We start from the raw sequence: 19,625 nt of genomic DNA, 5'->3' as shown, positions 1-19,625 counted from the left end.
GTACGTGTGTTCACCACTTGCTGTGCGTGTGTTCACTACTCTCTGGATGGGTTAAATGCAGAGGTCACATTTCGTTGCCTTGTACTTGTACATGTGCAATGACAATAAATTGAATCTAAAATCTAACCCTTTTCCGCAAAAATGAAAAACCACCTCGTGCGAGCGTAAAAACTTTTTGCGAATTAAGGGTTTTTAATTTGAAATTTGGCGTTTCCATCACTCAGATGGAAACCCGCTTACTGTCAAAGTGTAAATGTGTAGAGAAGTCTACATTCGTGAAAAGGATGTGTTATTTATTAAGAATTTTGATTTGTTGGTGAACTGTCCCTTTAAATATTCAAATATGATGTCAGCAGTAAACATCATATTATAGTAATGTAACGGCTGATATTCTATGACGTTCTTAAATATTCATTCAGCAAAACTTTCTACTGCAGTGAATGTGTTGCCCAATCGTGTTTCACAATCTGTAGTGTAATTAATGCCGTGTGTTTTGCTCTCGCATGAAAACAGATGTTCAAACAAAATAAACACCGCAGAAGAGCTTTGATTCAGCTCGATGTTGGACCGACACCTTTAGCCTGCTGAATCAATCTTCAGTGTTTTCATGAGAATAAATGCATCTGCTGAATAAAAGTGTTTTTGTGGTTCTTGTCCTCTGAGATATGAGATAAAGGGTCTTTTTCGTCTGTACGTTTGTGCAGAAGGTAGCTTTCCTGTGGCTCAGTGGTTAGACCATGGTACCAGCAATGCCAAGGTCATGCGTTGGATCCCAGGGGCTTACACGTAGTCCGAAACAAATGTACAATACAATGTACATTTGTAATGTAAGTCGCTTTGGATTAAAGTGTCTGCCAAAATGCGTAAATGTAAATAATAATTTACAGTAATAATACCCAGCGTACAGTGAGCGACGTACAACATGACACAGAGAGCAGACGGGGACGTGTTGAGTTTCACTTTCACATTTGTGTGTTGTTTAAATAGGTTTTGTGTACACCCTTAAAAATAAAGGTGCTCAAAACGTTGTTTACAGCGAACCATCTCTTTCTTACTTTTTTATCATCTTGTAGCGGTTTTAGCTGCATGTTAAAATAATGATGAGCTTAGCTCACCAAATATGATTCTCCACCAGATCTATCGAGATCACATCCATGAAATGAGTTATTTAAAACGTCAATTTCAGTCAAGGAATTAGTTTAGCTCAAAGTAAAATACGTATAATAATCGTTATTAAATATACATATTTTCCAGTCTCTTATTAGTAATATAAAGTATAACAATACTTGTATGTATTCGTCCAGCGAATGCCTCGATGATATTATACACTTAACGTTATCTCATGGCCATAAGTAACGTGACTTTACCAAACAGATTTAGAGCAAAGGTAGCGTAAATCAAACACAGTTAAAGGGACCAATTATATGAGCTGAGCACAGAAAACCCGTCACAAATGAATATATGGTTGTTTATTAAACTCTACTCTACATGGTAAACATAATGACGATCGCATAAACACAAACAATACATGAGTTCTTTGTCCACTCAACAGCTAATTTGCATCTTTATGACCTAGCAATTTAACAAAATACCAGTCCAAATTATAACATAATGAAAATAAAGTGTTCTATGGTCACACAATATATATAAACAAGGCGGAATTGTAAAGACAAACATTTAGGTATCAAATATGCTAAGGTTTGAATTGCATCAAGTCATGATTCGTTCGGATGTACGAATACAAACAAAGCCTGAATTAAACTTGCCTATTTAACAGTTACAGATTATTTAAAATGGCAAGAGCGCCAACATATAACCTAGATATTTACATATATTTATAGAAAAGGACAGTTTAGTGTAGTTTTGTCAGAGAAGTTTCTCTGGATAAACTACAGGTGAGACAAAACAGAGAGACTTCACGCTAATTATACACGTCTAAATCGATTCTGTGTTTTCTGTGAACTACGGCTCTTTGATCAGTAGGAAGAACTGCTTCATCTAAAATCACTACGAGATTGAGTCGTTTATAACCTGCATTTGAAAAAGCAACACTCGTCAAACATCATCATTATAAATATACTTTATTATCATGAAATTACCTGAGAACAGCGATAGAACATCACCACTGGCATTTCCTGGAACTGTGTCGTTCTTCTTCTGTGTCCCATATACAGAGTTTCTGTGCAAGAGCGCCCTCTGGTTTTCGGATGTTGCGGCACCCAGCCCTCTGGACTTTCTCTTTTATCATCAGTTGACATCTTGTTGCTATTGTTTGTGTTATGTTCTGTGTGTTATAAGTTTTGCCTGTGAGACAGATGTTCGTCCATGTGGCTGAAGCAGCAGAGTTTGTCTGTCATCCGCTGTTTTTTGTCAGTGGCACTTTTAATCCACATCTCTGTCTGTAAATGTTTGTCACAAGATCATCACGGGTCGATGACGCGCTCCAACTCTTTCTGTGTCCAGCTGCTGGTGAATCACATCAGTGTGTCTGCTGTACAGAGAGACGGCACAGCTGAATTAGAATAGTTTACATTCATTACATCCGACAGATTCACTGAGTCTGTGTGAGACAAACTCAATTACTGAACTTAAAGGTCTCCTCAGACGAGCACTTTCAACAAGTTGGTATGATTTATTAGGGTCTTCATGAAATGTCTGGAACATATTTTGCTTAAAAACACTCAATGGCTGTGTAAACAAAACCCTTCTTGCCTCGTCAAAAACAGCTATGCTCACAGCAACCCGTTTTGGTGCATGTCTCTTTAAATGATCCTCTGCAGTTAGTTTCATCTTAAACGTCTCAAATCATTCGTCCGGAGACAAGAAAATCAGTCTAAAACAGCAAACAGCTAATGCGCTTATGTTGTGCGTGTATGCTTACCTAAAATCCACGGAATCCACTGCAGATCTCGGCAGAATTACATGGATTTTAGCGCTTGTCGTTGACGAGTTATAACGTTACACACACAACTTGAGAGCTAGTTTGCTGTGACAGATTTTTCAGCCTAAACTCGAATGATTTGAGACGTTTAAAACGAAACGATCCCCAGTGTTCACCCCTGTTCATTAGCAAAACAAACAGCTTGCCGCAGCTGAACATATTAACGCACATAATGTATTAACATTCATACAGCTAAACTCCACGTGTCCATCTGCACTTATATACCGAAAGTTTAACACTGGCTTTGAATGTTCTATTTAGCCCGTGACTGACTTAGCTCCCTTCGCTATCATATGCTAACGTTATCCTCCTACATATACGGTACATTTACAACAATTCAGACTGTTGATAAATATTACTTACATCGGCAGTTTTGTCTCGTTCAGTCGGTCTCGATCCCTCTTGAGTAACAACTTTGAAGCTAATCCTGCTTGTACTGTCCCAGGTTGAAAAAGCACTCCGGTTAGAAGTGATTCGCGCAAACAAGCAGGTTTTTACTTAAGGTTTCTGATGGATTTCCACTAAAAATAAAATAAATCCACTCTTGTCTCTTCCTAGGTTTGGGCTCTGTGCAGCGACTACATTGCATGTTGTCCACGAACTTTAGCCATGGTGTCACGTACACCGCTGTCGCTTGTGAAAACAACAATGGCGGAGCGCGGTGGGTGGAACTGTGTAGATTAAGGGGCGGTAACATTATAATAAAATACGCTTTGGACGTCACAATCGGAGCGAAATCTGAACGGCTGGATTTCTCACATGCTTGCAGGGAAAGGTACATTAAAACAAACTTACTGGGTTCTTATTTTTCATGTTTTCTGGGTTGCTAGATGCACCGGGGACCCGATTATAGCACTTAGACACAAAAGTGTCTTATGTTAAGTGATTTTTTACATTTGTGTGTTTCCGTGTGTTTTGCATGGTGCCTGCATGCGTGTCCATGATATCAGACCACACACACACGCACGCGTGCACACACACACACGCGCACACACTCACACACATGTCTTGTTTATTATTTCCGTGTGGACAGTCCATAGGCGTAATGTTTTTATACTGTACAAACTGTATATTCTATCCCCAACCCCTAAACCTAAAGATCATAGAACACTTTTTGCATTTTTAGATTTAAAAAAAATATTGTTCTGTACAATTTATAAGCTTTTGTGCCCATGAGGACGTCAGTTTTGGTCCCCACAGTGACACGAGTCCCCATGTGTTGGTGTGTATTCAGGTTTAGGTCCCCACCGGTATATACAAACATGAACACACACACACACACACACACACAGTGACTCTGCTGTGATGTAAACAAACACTGTCAGCTCTGAGCATCTTTTACAGCATGAGTCAGTGTAAAACACCGCAGTACATGAGCAGTAATGAATGATGTGTGTTTATACAGCTGCCTCTGTGATGACCACTACAATACAGACTAATGTACCACACACACACACACACACACACATGAGAACTGTTCTGAATGTTTGAACAGCACCACTGATGACATCATCCGTGACATCATTCCCAGTGACTCTTCACAAACACCATCACTAAATATCATTCAGCATGAGTAAATGCATCACATACAGTAGCTCAATGCTTTTCAGAAGNGACATCATTCCCAGTGACTCTTCACAAACACCATCACTAAATATCATTCAGCATGAGTAAATGCATCACATACAGTAGCTCAATGCTTTTCAGAAGTTTGTCAAGTTCTTGGCAATAAATATAAGAAAATTATCTCTATTGTTGACGAAGCCTACCGTCCCTTTAAGTGGCTAAACAAAACACTTATATTAAAGTTCTAAAAATTAGATGAAAAACAACTAATAAGTTACACAAAATATGAAATTTATCCAACCGAACAGAAAAGTTTACATTTGAATATAAGCTTTTTATCATTTTTTATCTAACTTTTCAGCCCATAATTAGCCAGTCTTACTAAATGAGCAAAGCTCATTCACATCCTACGATCTCTTGTGGTTCACTGAGCTTTAAATGATTCCCTGATCTCTTACGTGGCTTTCACACTTGAAGTTTAGTTCGGAACGGGGCGCAGTTCGCATGAAAAATGGCTAATGTGAAAGCTGTCAAGCGAACCCGGGTGCGCACCTGGCTACCGACCCGAGACTACCTGAAGGAGGTGGTGTGAGTTCGGCTGCTCTGGAACTGTGGTGGGGTTCGCATGAATATGAAAGCAACACGGACCCGGGTGCGCACTTGATGAGGAAGTAAAGTGACCTGCGCATGCCTTTAAGCCGATCACGATGTCTTTCCTTCAATAAGACACATGGAAGAGATGATAGTGTTGATGATTTACCTTGGATTCGAGCGAGAGTGCGAGTGGAATCAGGTCAATTGTCATCCACTGTTTCCTCAAAATAGTCTGTTTGCAAGCAGCAGAAAGCCGTCTGCATGCAACGTGCATAGAGTAAACCCAAATGTCATTTACTCTGCTGCGCATAATAGCACCAAATGAATAAAAACACATTATATTGATCCGTGTTCTGTTTTCCGTTCATGCGCAGTGCACATTTTTGATGACGTAAGACGAACGCAAACGCACCAGGTTTCGACAGAATCAAGTTGAGTCTGAAACCAAACCAACGCCGCGGGGGGCGCCGGGAACAATCGCACTCAAGTTCGGACCGCAGCAAACGAGCCCAATCTGAAAACGCTCTTACATTCTGTTTAAATGAATCTGTTCAAATGAGTCATTTGTTTGCGAGTCGTTCTGATCGCAATGTGCGTTCATACAACAGCCAGGAAACACCGCTAATACAGCTCCTGATATAGCTCTTGAAGCTCTTCAGCGCCTCACTGCTATATGGGGAGGCTGTGCTGATAACGAATCAGCGCCTCTATTGTGGCGTAATGCCACAACTGCAGTTACAAATGACAGTCTGTTTAAAGTCCCAGTGAAATTCAAAATCTTATTTTTTCATGAAATATTGCAGCGTTTATAGTAAATAGCTTTATCGATGTGGGTCATTTCCTTTATTAAAAACTCTTTCTGTGTCCAGCTGCTGGTGAATCACATCAGTGTGTCTGCTGTACAGAGAGACGGCACAGCTGAATTAGAATAGTTTACATTCATTACATCCGACAGATTCACTGAGTCTGTGTGAGACAAACTCAATTACTGAACTTAAAGGTCTCCTCAGACGAGCACTTTCAACAAGTTGGTATGATTTATTAGGGTCTTCATGAAATGTCTGGAACATATTTTGCTTAAAAACACTCAATGGCTGTGTAAACAAAACCCTTCTTGCCTCGTCAAAAACAGCTATGCTCACAGCAACCCGTTTTGGTGCATGTCTCTTTAAATGATCCTCTGCAGTTAGTTTCATCTTAAACGTCTCAAATCATTCGTCCGGAGACAAGAAAATCAGTCTAAAACAGCNCAAATCATTCGTCCGGAGACAAAAAAATAAGTCACAGCAAACAGCTAATGTGCTTACGTTGTGCGTGTATGCTTACCTAAAATCCACGGACTCCACTGCAGATCTCAGCGGAATTACATGGATTTTAGCGATTGTCATTGACAAGTTATAACGTTACACACACAACTTGAGAGCTAGTTTGCTGTGACAGATTTTTCAGCCTAAGCTCGAATGATTTGAGACGTTTAAAACGAAACTAACCCCAGTGTTCGCACCTGTTCAACAAAACAAACAGCTAGCCGCAGCTGAACATATTAACGCACATAATGTATTAACATTCATACAGCTAAACTCCACGTGTCCATCTGCACTTATATACCGAAAGTTTAACACTGGCTTTGAATGTTCTATTTAGCCCGTGACTGACTTAGCTCCCTTCGCTATCATATGCTAACGTTATCCTCCTACATATACGGTACATTTACAACAATTCAGACTGTTGATAAATATTACTTACATCGGCAGTTTTGTCTCGTTCAGTCGGTCTCGATCCCTCTTGAGAAACAACTTTGAAGCTAATCCTGCTTGTACTGTCCCAGGTTGAAAAAGCACTCCGGTTAGAAGTGATTCGCGCAAACAAGCAGGTTTTTACTTAAGGTTTCTGAACCCCTACTTGCTCCCCGGGCGCTGCAGTGATAGCTGCCCACTGCTCCGGGGGTACGTGTGGTCACCACTTGCTGTGCGTGTGTTCACTACTCTCTGGATGGGTTAAATGCAGAGGTCACATTTCGTTGCCTTGTACTTGTACATGTGCAATGACAATAAATTGAATCTAAAATCTAACCCTTTTCCGCAAAAATGAAAAACTACCTCGTGCGAGCGTAAAAACTTTTTGCGAATTAAGGGTTTTTAATTTGAAATTTGGCGTTTCCATCACTCAGATGGAAACCCGCTTACTGTCAAAGTGTAAATGTGTAGAGAAGTTTACAGTCGTGAAAAGGATGTGTTATTTATTAAGAATTTTGATTTGTTGGTGAACTGTCCCTTTAAATATTCAAATATGATGTCAGCAGTAAACATCATATTATAGTAATGTAACGGCTGATATTCTATGAAGTTCTTAAATATTCATTCAGCAAAACTTTCTACTGCAGTGAATGTGTTGCCCAATCGTGTTTCACAATCTGTAGTGTAATTAATGCCGTGTGTTTTGCTCTCGCATGAAAACAGATGTTCAAACAAAATAAACACCGCAGAAGAGCTTTGATTCAGCTCGATGTTGGACCGACACCTTTAGCCTGCTGAATCAATCTTCAGTGTTTTCATGAGAATAAATGCATCTGCTGAATAAAAGTGTTTTTGTGGTTCTTGTCCTCTGAGATATGAGATAAAGGGTCTTTTTCGTCTGTACGTTTGTGCAGAAGGTAGCTTTCCTGTGGCTCAGTGGTTAGACCATGGTACCAGCAATGCCAAGGTCATGCGTTGGATCCCAGGGGCTTACACGTAGTCCGAAACAAATGTACAATACAATGTACATTTGTAATGTAAGTCGCTTTGGATTAAAGTGTCTGCCAAAATGCGTAAATGTAAATAATAATTTACAGTAATAATACCCAGCGTACAGTGAGCGACGTACAACATGACACAGAGAGCAGACGGGGACGTGTTGAGTTTCACTTTCACATTTGTGTGTTGTTTAAATAGGTTTTGTGTACACCCTTAAAAATAAAGGTGCTCAAAACGTTGTTTACAGCGAACCATCTCTTTCTTACTTTTTTATCATCTTGTAGCGGTTTTAGCTGCATGTTAAAATAATGATGAGCTTAGCTCACCAAATATGATTCTCCACCAGATCTATCAAGATCACATCCATGAAATGAGTTATTTAAAACGTCAATTTCAGTCAAGGAATTAGTTTAGCTCAAAGTAAAATACGTATAATAATCGTTATTAAATATACATATTTTCCAGTCTCTTATTGGTAATATAAAGTATAACAATACTTGTATGTATTCGTCCAGCGAATGCCTCGATGATATTATACACTTAACGTTATCTCATGGCCATAAGTAACGTGACTTTACCAAACAGATTTAGAGCAAAGGTAGCGTAAATCAAACACAGTTAAAGGGACCAAGTATATGAGCTGAGCACAGAAAACCCGTCACAAATGAATATATGGTTGTTTATTAAACTCTACTCTACATGGTAAACATAATGACGATCGCATAAACACAAACAATACATGAGTTCTTTGTCCACTCAACAGCTAATTTGCATCTTTATGACCTCCTAGCAGTTTAACAAAATACCAGTCCAAATTATAACATAATGAAAATAAAGTGTTCTATGGTCACACAATATATATAAACAAGGCGGAATTGTAAAGACAAGCATTTAGGTATCAAATATGCTAAGGTTTGAATTGCATCAAGTCATGATTCGTTCGGATGTACGAATACAAACAAAGCCTGAATTAAACTTGCCTATTTAACAGTTACAGATTATTTAAAATGGCAAGAGCGCCAACATATAACCTAGATATTTACATATATTTATAGAAAAGGACAGTTTAGTGTAGTTTTGTCAGAGAAGTTTCTCTGGATAAACTACAGGTGAGACAAAACAGAGAGACTTCACGCTAATTATACACGTCTAAATCGATTCTGTGTTTTCTGTGAACTACGGCTCTTTGATCAGTAGGAAGAACTGCTTCATCTAAAATCACTACGAGATTGAGTCGTTTATAACCTGCATTTGAAAAAGCAACACTCGTCAAACATCATCATTATAAATATACTTTATTATCATGAAATTACCTGAGAACAGCGATAGAACATCACCACTGGCATTTCCTGGAACTGTGTCGTTCTTCTTCTGTGTCCCATATACAGAGTTTCTGTGCAAGAGCGCCCTCTGGTTTTCGGATGTTGCGGCGCCCAGCCCTCTGGACTTTCTCTTTTATCATCAGTTGACATCTTGTTGCTATTGTTTGTGTTATGTTCTGTGTGTTATAAGTTTTGCCTGTGAGACAGATGTTCGTCCATGTGGCTGAAGCAGCAGAGTTTGTCTGTCATCCGCTGTTTTTTGTCAGTGGCACTTTTAATCCACATCTCTGTCTGTAAATGTTTGTCACAAGATCATCACGGGTCGATGACGCGCTCCAACTCTTTCTGTGTCCAGCTGCTGGTGAATCACATCAGTGTGTCTGCTGTACAGAGAGACGGCACAGCTGAATTAGAATAGTTTACATTCATTACATCCGACAGATTCACTGAGTCTGTGTGAGACAAACTCAATTACTGAACTTAAAGGTCTCCTCAGACGAGCACTTTCAACAAGTTGGTATGATTTATTAGGGTCTTCATGAAATGTCTGGAACATATTTTGCTTAAAAACACTCAATGGCTGTGTAAACAAAACCCTTCTTGCCTCGTCAAAAACAGCTATGCTCACAGCAACCCGTTTTGGTGCATGTCTCTTTAAATGATAATGAGTTACAGCGAACCCCACCCCCCTTCTGTCCGGCGTGTCAACACAACACACGTGTAGTACTGCCATGGCAACGGTTTAGCTAAATGATATTTCCTGAATTCCTCTGCAGTTAGTTTCATCTTAAACGTCTCAAATCATTCGTCCGGAGACAAAAAAATAAGTCACAGCAAACAGCTAATGTGCTTACGTTGTGCGTGTATGCTTACCTAAAATCCACGGACTCCACTGCAGATCTCAGCGGAATTACATGGATTTTAGCGATTGTCATTGACAAGTTATAACGTTACACACACAACTTGAGAGCTAGTTTGCTGTGACAGATTTTTCAGCCTAAGCTCGAATGATTTGAGACGTTTAAAACGAAACTAACCCCAGTGTTCGCACCTGTTCAACAAAACAAACAGCTAGCCGCAGCTGAACATATTAACGCACATAATGTATTAACATTCATACAGCTAAACTCCACGTGTCCATCTGCACTTATATACCGAAAGTTTAACACTGGCTTTGAATGTTCTATTTAGCCCGTGACTGACTTAGCTCCCTTCGCTATCATATGCTAACGTTATCCTCCTACATATACGGTACATTTACAACAATTCAGACTGTTGATAAATATTACTTACATCGGCAGTTTTGTCTCGTTCAGTCGGTCTCGATCCCTCTTGAGAAACAACTTTGAAGCTAATCCTGCTTGTACTGTCCCAGGTTGAAAAAGCACTCCGGTTAGAAGTGATTCGCGCAAACAAGCAGGTTTTTACTTAAGGTTTCTGATGGATTTCCACTAAAAATAAAATAAATCCACTCTTGTCTCTTCCTAGGTTTGGGCTCTGTGCAGCGACTACATTGCATGTTGTCCACGAACTTTAGCCATGGTGTCACGTACACCGCTGTCGCTTGTGAAAACAACAATGGCGGAGCGCGGTGGGTGGAACTGTGTAGATTAAGGGGCGGTAACATTATAATAAAATCCGCTTTGGACGTCACAATCGGAGCGAAATCTGAACGGCTGGATTTCTCACATGCTTGCAGGGAAAGGCACACCAAAACAAACTTACTGGGTTCTTATTTTTCATGTTTTCTGGGTTGCTAGATGCACCGGGGACCCGATTATAGCACTTAGACACAAAAGTGTCTTATGTTAAGTGATTTTTTACATTTGTGTGTTTCCGTGTGTTTTGCATGGTGCCTGCATGCGTGTCCATGATATCAGACCACACACACACGCACGCGTGCACACACACACACGCGCACACACTCACACACATGTCTTGTTTATTATTTCCGTGTGGACAGTCCATAGGCGTAATGTTTTTATACTGTACAAACTGTATATTCTATCCCCAACCCCTAAACCTAAAGATCATAGAACACTTTTTGCATTTTTAGATTTAAAAAAAATATTGTTCTGTACAATTTATAAGCTTTTGTGCCCATGAGGACGTCAGTTTTGGTCCCCACAGTGACACGAGTCCCCATGTGTTGGTGTGTATTCAGGTTTAGGTCCCCACTGGGATATACAAACATGAACACACACACACACACACACAGTGACTCTGCTGTGATGTAAACAAACACTGTCAGCTCTGAGCATCTTTTACAGCATGAGTCAGTGTAAAACACCGCAGTACATGAGCAGTAATGAATGATGTGTGTTTATACAGCTGCCTCTGTGATGACCACTACAATACAGACTAATGTACCACACACACACACACACACACACATGAGAACTGTTCTGAATGTTTGAACAGCACCACTGATGACATCATCCGTGACATCATTCCCAGTGACTCTTCACAAACACCATCACTAAATATCATTCAGCATGAGTAAATGCATCACATACAGTAGCTCAATGCTTTTCAGAAGGGCGCCGGGAACAATCGCACTCAAGTTCGGACCGCAGCAAACGAGCCCAATCTGAAAACGCTCTTACATTCTGTTTAAATGAATCTGTTCAAATGAGTCATTTGTTTGCGAGTCGTTCTGATCGCAATGTGCGTTCATACAACAGCCAGGAAACACCGCTAATACAGCTCCTGATATAGCTCTTGAAGCTCTTCAGCGCCTCACTGCTATATGGGGAGGCTGTGCTGATAACGAATCAGCGCCTCTATTGTGGCGTAATGCCACAACTGCAGTTACAAATGACAGTCTGTTTAAAGTCCCAGTGAAATTCAAAATCTTATTTTTTCATGAAATATTGCAGCGTTTATAGTAAATAGCTTTATCGATGTGGGTCATTTCCTTTATTAAAATTCACGTACCCTCATAATCTTCAGTTAACATGTGAAAATGCACTTCCGCCCTGAAATGACGATCCATCTCAATTGACGTAAATTAGATTAGATTCAACTTTATTGTCATTGCACATGTACAAGTACAAGGCAACGAAATGTGACCTCTGCATTTAACCCATCCAGAGAGTAGTGAACACACGTACCCCCGGAGCAGTGGGCAGCTATCACTGCAGCGCCCGGGGAGCAAGTAGGGGTAAGGTGCCTTGCTCAAGGAGCTCAGTTGTTACCCGCCGGCCCTGGGAATCGAACCGGCAACCTTCTGGTCACGAGTCCGACTCTCTAACCATTAGGCCACAACTGCCCTATATTAGGCCATCATTTCAAAATCAATGCGACAGCTGTTTTTACACATCCAATCAATTGGCAGTGAAAAACGCAAGCCACGCCCACTCATTTTATCCTTTGAAATTCCTTTTCACTTGGAAATGTGTCAGAATACGGAAGTAAAAAGATCACAACTTCCGGTTCACAGGGACTTTAATGCACGCAGTATTTTTTGTGAAGACACTCGACATCATTTTGCCAAGAGTTGGAGGCGGCACGAAATTTGACTGAGGCGGCCGCCTCCAATTTCTCTATGCAGGAAAAACCCTGTTCAAATACTTGCTCGGTTTGAAGAGAGATTCAAGTTTGATGGTATGTCGGTTGCTAGGGGGTTGCTAAGGTATTCTAAATAGTTGAATCTATGTTGCTAAGCGTTTCTGGAAGGTTGCTAGGGTTCTTTAATGTATCACGTGACTGATCTCTATATATTAATATTGGGTCATTCAGCGTCGACTCAACCGGAGGTCTCCGGTTTGAAATTTAGATTTTTTTATATACAGTACATACAGAAGCAAGACCAACATCTGAAGTGATGAAAGCCCAAATATTAAAGGTCATGGATGAATATTTACTGAGTAATCCATTGATTTGTAGAGGGGGTAAAAATGACAATTTTCACCTTAAATTTGGAGCCATATTAAAAGACATGAGCGGCATCATTATTTTATTTTTTCACAGAGATCGGTATATCTATTTGTAAAGTCTGTTGTCTTTAGCAGTCCTTATTGCATTGTATGCCAATGGTGACAGTTCAAAAATGAGGAAAAGGTATTTTTCATTTATTTTAAAGAAGAAAGTCTGAAGAACAAATAATATTGAGAGTAGAAATGTATTTTTTTTCCATCTATAAAAATATCTGCCTTGAACAAAACCATTTCAGTGTCTTTTTGGCAGTGAGTTACTGTAAAAAAATGTCTTGCTTTTGCTCCTAATATGTTATTCATATAAGATTCTATATTTGTTTGAGGATCAGGGAAATTTGGATAAAGGGTCGTTGTCAATTATGGCCCGAGCACAGATTGATCCATTGATCAATTTGTTATCAATTTTCAAAATGAATCACGTTTTTGAGAGCCTTAACATGCTCGAAAACTCATGAAAGTTTGCATATGGATTAGAGGTGGCGAAACTCGACGTCTGATATGGATCTCAGAATAAAGTGTCGCTAAATGGCTCTATAGCGCCACCTACAAAATGTCTAAAAGCAGCCCTCACGCACCTTTTTTTGCTTTGTTTTTAGGTTTCAAGTGCCCTGTCTGCTCCAAGTTTATCTCCTCAGATGAGATGGACCTTCATCTGGTCATGTGTTTGACCAAACCCAGAGTGACGTACAACGGTGAGTAAATACAGTACAACATACACAGAAGAATATCACTGGAATTATCTCTCAGACCTGGCGACCGTCTCAATGCTCTGTCAGCAGAAATGAGACACTTAAGTAAGAGACGAGAGAGAAAACCGTGTCTGGTCACAGTCACTAGTCTTCTCTTCTTCATGTGTTTGGTCCGTGAGCAGCATGTAATGATGTTGGAGAGCACGCCGGTCCTGCAGCAGATCACAGCGGTCTGTTCAGCATGTTAACACAGAAGATCGCTGGAGCGTGCCGACTTCTTCACAGAGAGTCTGGATCGATAAGTGTCACGAGCATGACGCTCTGCTCAACTTTAATTAGCTCTTTAGCTGACCGGGCCGCTCTGTACCGCACTCATTTTCTTCTCGTCACATCCAGATGATCATCGGCGCGCTGCAATGCGTCATGTCGCTGTTACGAGCGGCCGCGCTGTGCCATTTCATCAAAACTGACAACCGTCAGAACCGCCGGCCGTATCAATCTGTTCAGAGACTCTGAGGATGATTTCAAACTTTCAGTGATTGTGTAAATTAACATGTTGCTTATAACAAACAGGGTTGAGAATCAACCCAAGTTGTTTTTAAACCGACTAAAACGGAGTTTGGTTGTGTTCATGTTCTCTCTGGGTTTGGTCTGTTTTTGCTCACTATGTACCGTTGCATTTTAGCAGGTTTAAATGAATCAAGCTGATTTCTGAAGCCTGAACAGCACAGAAAATGTAAGATTCTATTTAAATGTAAGTAAGTCTATAGCGCTTTTCATAGTTTTTCATTGTTTCAAAGCAGCTGTACCGTAAATAAATAGAGCCAAAACGGAAATTATGAGATTTAACATTATAGTCTATCGTTTCTTCATCTGTAACTTATCCGTTTATCTTTTAAATGTTTTCTATCTTTTTTCATTAATAGCTACATTACTGTCTATCATCAACCGTAAGAACAAAAGCAACAGTGGCCAATGGCCGTGCTGTTACCTTGGTAACCAGACGGTGTAATCCTCAGTCCGGGGGTCTGTCACGGGGGCGTCTGTCAGTTCTCCAGCTGTGTCATGCATGTTAACTACTGTAAACCTCACGTCAATATAATCTATTGATGGTTTCATCTTAACAACATAAACAAACATTACTGCGCATGCACACTTTTGTGACCCCCAACCGAACTTCCGGTACACATTCACAAACAATCAGTGTTGGGTGTAACTAGTTACGAAGTAATTAGTGACTGTAATTGAATTACTTTTCCCTTTAAAAAGTAAAGTAAGGGATTACTCTTATTTTGTCTGTTATTTAATTACAGTTACTTCTGATGTAATTGAACTAAATACTGTGTAATGTGTACAATAGTGGAATTGACATTAAAATTCAAAGTCTAACTTTAAAATGCATGCATTAATGTATCCTCACATCTGTGATATGTAAGTCAGCTAATAAGAATACGTTATGTAGTTATATACTGTATTATTTATTTGAATGAATTATGAGTCGTTTCGTGTCTGTCTTTGAATCACTTAACTAATAAAGGTTGATTGGATATAGAAAGAAATAAGTAATTAAATACTTTTTGGAGAGAGTCATTTGTCACAATAATCTAATTACACTATTGAATATATAATTAGTAACTAGTAATTAATTACTTTTTCAGAGTAACTTACCCAACACTGCGTTACTTGGCTAAACTTGTCTCTCCAATATTTTGACTTTAGACTGCGATACCAAGCTCAAGCACTAGATGTCAGTGTACCATACGCTGTCTTTAATTGCGACCGACCCATTCGACAAATTGTTTATTTAATAAAATGAACATACGACAAAATTCAACAAATTGTTTATTTAATACAATTATTATGCAATAAAATAATGATACAAATTAATATGAACATAAATTAAATTAAATTAAATTAAAATAGCTATATTATTAGACACTAGCCAAACACAAAGCAGAAGTTAACTGGGGGTCAGGCGCGCACGCGTCCGATGAAACGCTCTATAGATCTCGTCACACTATGATCACGTGAAATGATTCAAACGGTCTGTCTGTAGCTCTGCTGAGGTTAACGCAGGTCAACGTAGTCATGAGCCTGATCTTTTGTTTAACTGTAGGCAATAGCGTTACCATGACAACTCCCTGATAACTTCCTGTTCCGTTAAACCACCCTTCTCCACTGAGATGTGGTCCTGTCGCAGCTTCGGTACAGTTACAGACATGTTTGTTTTTGTGCCATTTTGACCAAATTAGATTCAAAAGCTTTTATATCAGTTGTGTTGTCGTGAAGTCATATATTATTTCAGATTGTAGAACTACTGAAGTACTCTTGGTTTTTCAAGGCAGAGGTTTATTTGTCAGTTTGTATATTTTATTTGTTTGTTTGCTGTGTGTTTTGGCATGTGTGTGTGTTTGTTTCTCTGAAGGTCACTGATGTTTCTGATGTGTTGTGCGGCTAAAGTTCATATAGCACATACCAATCACACCACAACTAACACACACACACCTGAGCTCGCTCGCTTATTCATTTTCACTTTCACAAACTTACACACTTATACACACGTGCGCACACACACACCTGTACAGACAAACATTCTCACACAGCTCAAACACTGTTTCTCTTCAGCGTGCGTGCGTGCGTGTGTGTGTGCGCGTGTGTGTGCGCGTGTGTGTGTGCGTGCGTGTGTGTGTGTGTACGTGCGTGCTTGCGTGTGTGTGTGTGTGTGTGTGTGTGCGTGAGTTTGTGTGTGTGCGTGTGTACATGTGTGCGTGCGTGTGTGTGTGTTTGTGTGTGTGTTGGTACGTGCGTGCTTGCGCGTGTGTGTGCGTGCGTGCGTGCGCGCGTGTGTGTGCGTGACACTAGAGGTCACACAAGATGTCGTGCGTGTGACATGTCGTGCGGCGTTGTGTGTGTGTTGTGTGTGTGTTGTTGGTACGATGCGTGCTTGCGCGTGGTGTGCGTGCGTGCCGTGTCTGCCCGGTGTGGTATGCCGTGCTGCCGCGTGTGTGCATACGTGCGTGTGTACATACCACGTGCGATGCGTGCAGTGCGTGCCTTAAGCGCGCCAGCGTGTTTGTGGTGTGCGCATCAGAGGAGAGATGGCATATCTTTACTAAATTAGTTGCGTGCATGTGCGTGTGTGTGCGTGCAGTTAGCGCCTGCAGTGTGATGCTAGTGCGTCATTGCTGCGTGCTTAGCGCTGGTAATGTCGGAACTTGTTTGCGTGGTGTGTGTGTGGGTGCGATGTACATTGTGTGCCGTGCTCTTGCGTTGGTGCTGTGTTTGTGTGTGTGTCGGGTGTGTGCGTGTGTACGTGTGTGTGTGCGTGCGTGTGTGTGCATGCGTGTGTGTGTGCGTGCTTGCGTGTGTGCATGCGTGCTTGCGTGTGTGTGTGTACGTGTGGGAAGGGTAAACCCTACGGTATGGGGACAAAATGTCCCCACAAAGATGGCAATATCTAAACCCTTGTCCTTGTGGGGACATGTTTTGGTCCCCATGAGGAAACGAGCTTATAAATCATACAGAATGAACTTTTGTGAAAATGTAAGAGCAGACAGTTGTGTGTGATTGTTAGGGGGAGGGAATATGAGATACAGTTTCTACAGTATAAACACCATTGTGTCTATGGAATGTCCCCATAAAACATGGAAACCCAACATGTATGTGCGTGCGAGTGCGTGCGTGTGGTTTGTCAGTCTCATTATTGACAGGTGAATGTATCAGAAGTGTAAACACACTAGTGGTGTAAGCAGCAGATGAGATGCATGTAGAGATCAGTGAGTGTTACAGTGAATCATGTCACATCAGAAAGAGCTTGATCCTCACGTATGTTCACACACACCATTTGTTTTGGTTAATCACCACCCTGAGAAAAAAATCACATCATGTGTAATAAACTCAGATTATTACACTGCTTTACAATGTCATGAAATTACACAGTGGTATTAATTGTTTCTAAAAATAGGTTTCGTTTAACTTTTTAAGCCATGCTTTTCTTTTTGATATCATTTGGTGGTAAAATAATGATCCAGACAGGTCAGCTTCACCTGTGGTGTGTGTTTATCACTGCACACGTCACGTGTCTCTCTGCGATTGTCTGTGTCATGTGAGTCACTCCGGCCGCAGCAGTGCATTCATCTGAGATTATATAACAGTGTTTTTATTTTGTCTGATGTTACAGCCGCTGCTTCTGTCTGAAATCATTTACACCAGCATCTCATATTCACACACGTCCATATGATCAGTGATCAGATTGAGCACCTGTCTCACACTCTGAGTGGATGTCTATGAGACATGAGACACATGTCAGTTAAGGCTGCTTCCATCCTTTACCTCATTTGTAAGTCGCTTTGAATAAAAGCTTCTGCTAAATGTAAAGGTCCAGTGTGTAGTTTTTTGGAGGATCTATTGGCAGAAATGCAACATAATATCCATAACTTTGTGTTCATAGGTGTATAAAGACCTTACAGAATGAAGTGTTATGTTTTTATTATCTTAGAATGAGCTATTTCTGTCTACTTACACCTCGCATGCAATTCGTCGTGTTGTTTCTACAGTAGCCTTAAACGACAAACTGCTCTACAGAACGCGTTTCGTAAATACGTTATCTCCTTCGGCACAGAAGCGAAAACGTGATGACATCTTAAGTCATTAAACTGTGTAATGTTCATTTTATCATCCATCAGCATTAAAAACACTACGACGGTAGCAACGTGTCTGTAGAGAAGTGCAGAGATCTGTTTGCTTACTGACATTCTTACAAATATCTTCCTTTGTGTTCAGCAGAACTAAGACATGCATACAGGTTTGGAACAATCTGAGGGTGAGTAAACGATGACAGAATTGTCATTTTTGGGCGAACTGTCCAAGTTAAAGAATATCAGGTGAGTGATGTCAAATCCACATTGACCGGAGGAGTCTCTGCTGACCGATGTTTGAGGTTTTAGTCTTTACACACGTGTGTCAGCACGGAATGATTTGCCTTTAAAAACAGTGTCAGAAGAGAAGCAGCTCTGATCACTGGTCTCCAGCGCCACCTTGTGTTCATCTCATGAGGCTGTCACACGTGTGAATGATTCCGAACATCACACAGTTTCAGCTGGATGTGTCTTGTGTAAAACGAGCAGTGCAGGTTCATTATCCGGCCGGATTGGGCGTGTCTGATCTTAACTTTGTGTGTGTGTTTTGTGTTGTTGTGTTTCAGAGGATGTGCTGGTGAAGGACGCGGGTGAATGTGCAATATGTCTGGAGGAGTTGGTTCAGGGAGACACCATCGCTCGACTGCCCTGCCTCTGCATTTATCACAAAGGGTACATCTCACTGTGTGTGTGTGTGTGTGTGTTCATGTTTGTATATCCTGGTGGGGACCTAAACCTGAATGCATGGGGACTCGTGTCACTGTGGGGACCAAAACTGAGGTCCTCATGGGCACAAAAGCTAATAAATTGTACAGAACAATATTTTTTAAACATCTAAAAATGCAAAAAGTGTTCTATGATCTTTAGGTTTAGGGGATATAATATACAGTTTGTAGAGTATAAAAACATTACGCCTATGGACTGTGTGTGTGCCGTCACCAGTTTTATAGTCATCGGCAGGTGTGACAGAATGTGAATTTGAGGCGGTGTGTGATGACAGTTTGTGACTGTAAATCCTCTTTGTCTTTCAGATGTATTGATGAATGGTTTGAAGTGAACAGATCGTGTCCTGAACACCCTTCAGATTAGCATCATCTCTCTCACCTCTGCACAGGTAACACACACACCTGTACACACCACTCACTTCTGTTAAACACACATATCGCTGCTGTCCTTCTGAAACCTCATATTTCCATATTTAGT

General features: G+C 40.6%; 1 protein-coding gene across 2 annotated transcripts in view; it reads left to right on the top strand.

Annotated features, from left to right (window-relative positions):
- The window catches only part of znrf2b (zinc and ring finger 2b), a 44,736-nt gene that overhangs the window by 22,958 nt on the left and 2,153 nt on the right, over positions 1-19,625 (top strand). For both annotated transcript variants that reach the window (XR_008963380.1, XM_057340260.1), the window contains exons 2-4: positions 13,693-13,788; positions 18,989-19,094; positions 19,454-19,536. Coding sequence is in view for 1 of the 2 variants with exons in the window: in XM_057340260.1 (XP_057196243.1) it covers positions 13,693-13,788; positions 18,989-19,094; positions 19,454-19,511 (260 nt within the window). In the remaining variant the exon portion in view is untranslated. The remainder of the gene's footprint in view (positions 1-13,692; positions 13,789-18,988; positions 19,095-19,453; positions 19,537-19,625) is intronic.

The sequence above is a fragment of the Triplophysa rosa genome, linkage group LG8 (genome assembly GCF_024868665.1).
Source record: "Triplophysa rosa linkage group LG8, Trosa_1v2, whole genome shotgun sequence".
Lineage (NCBI taxonomy): Eukaryota > Metazoa > Chordata > Actinopteri > Cypriniformes > Nemacheilidae > Triplophysa > Triplophysa rosa.
This window is presented reverse-complemented; position numbering and strand designations above follow the sequence as displayed.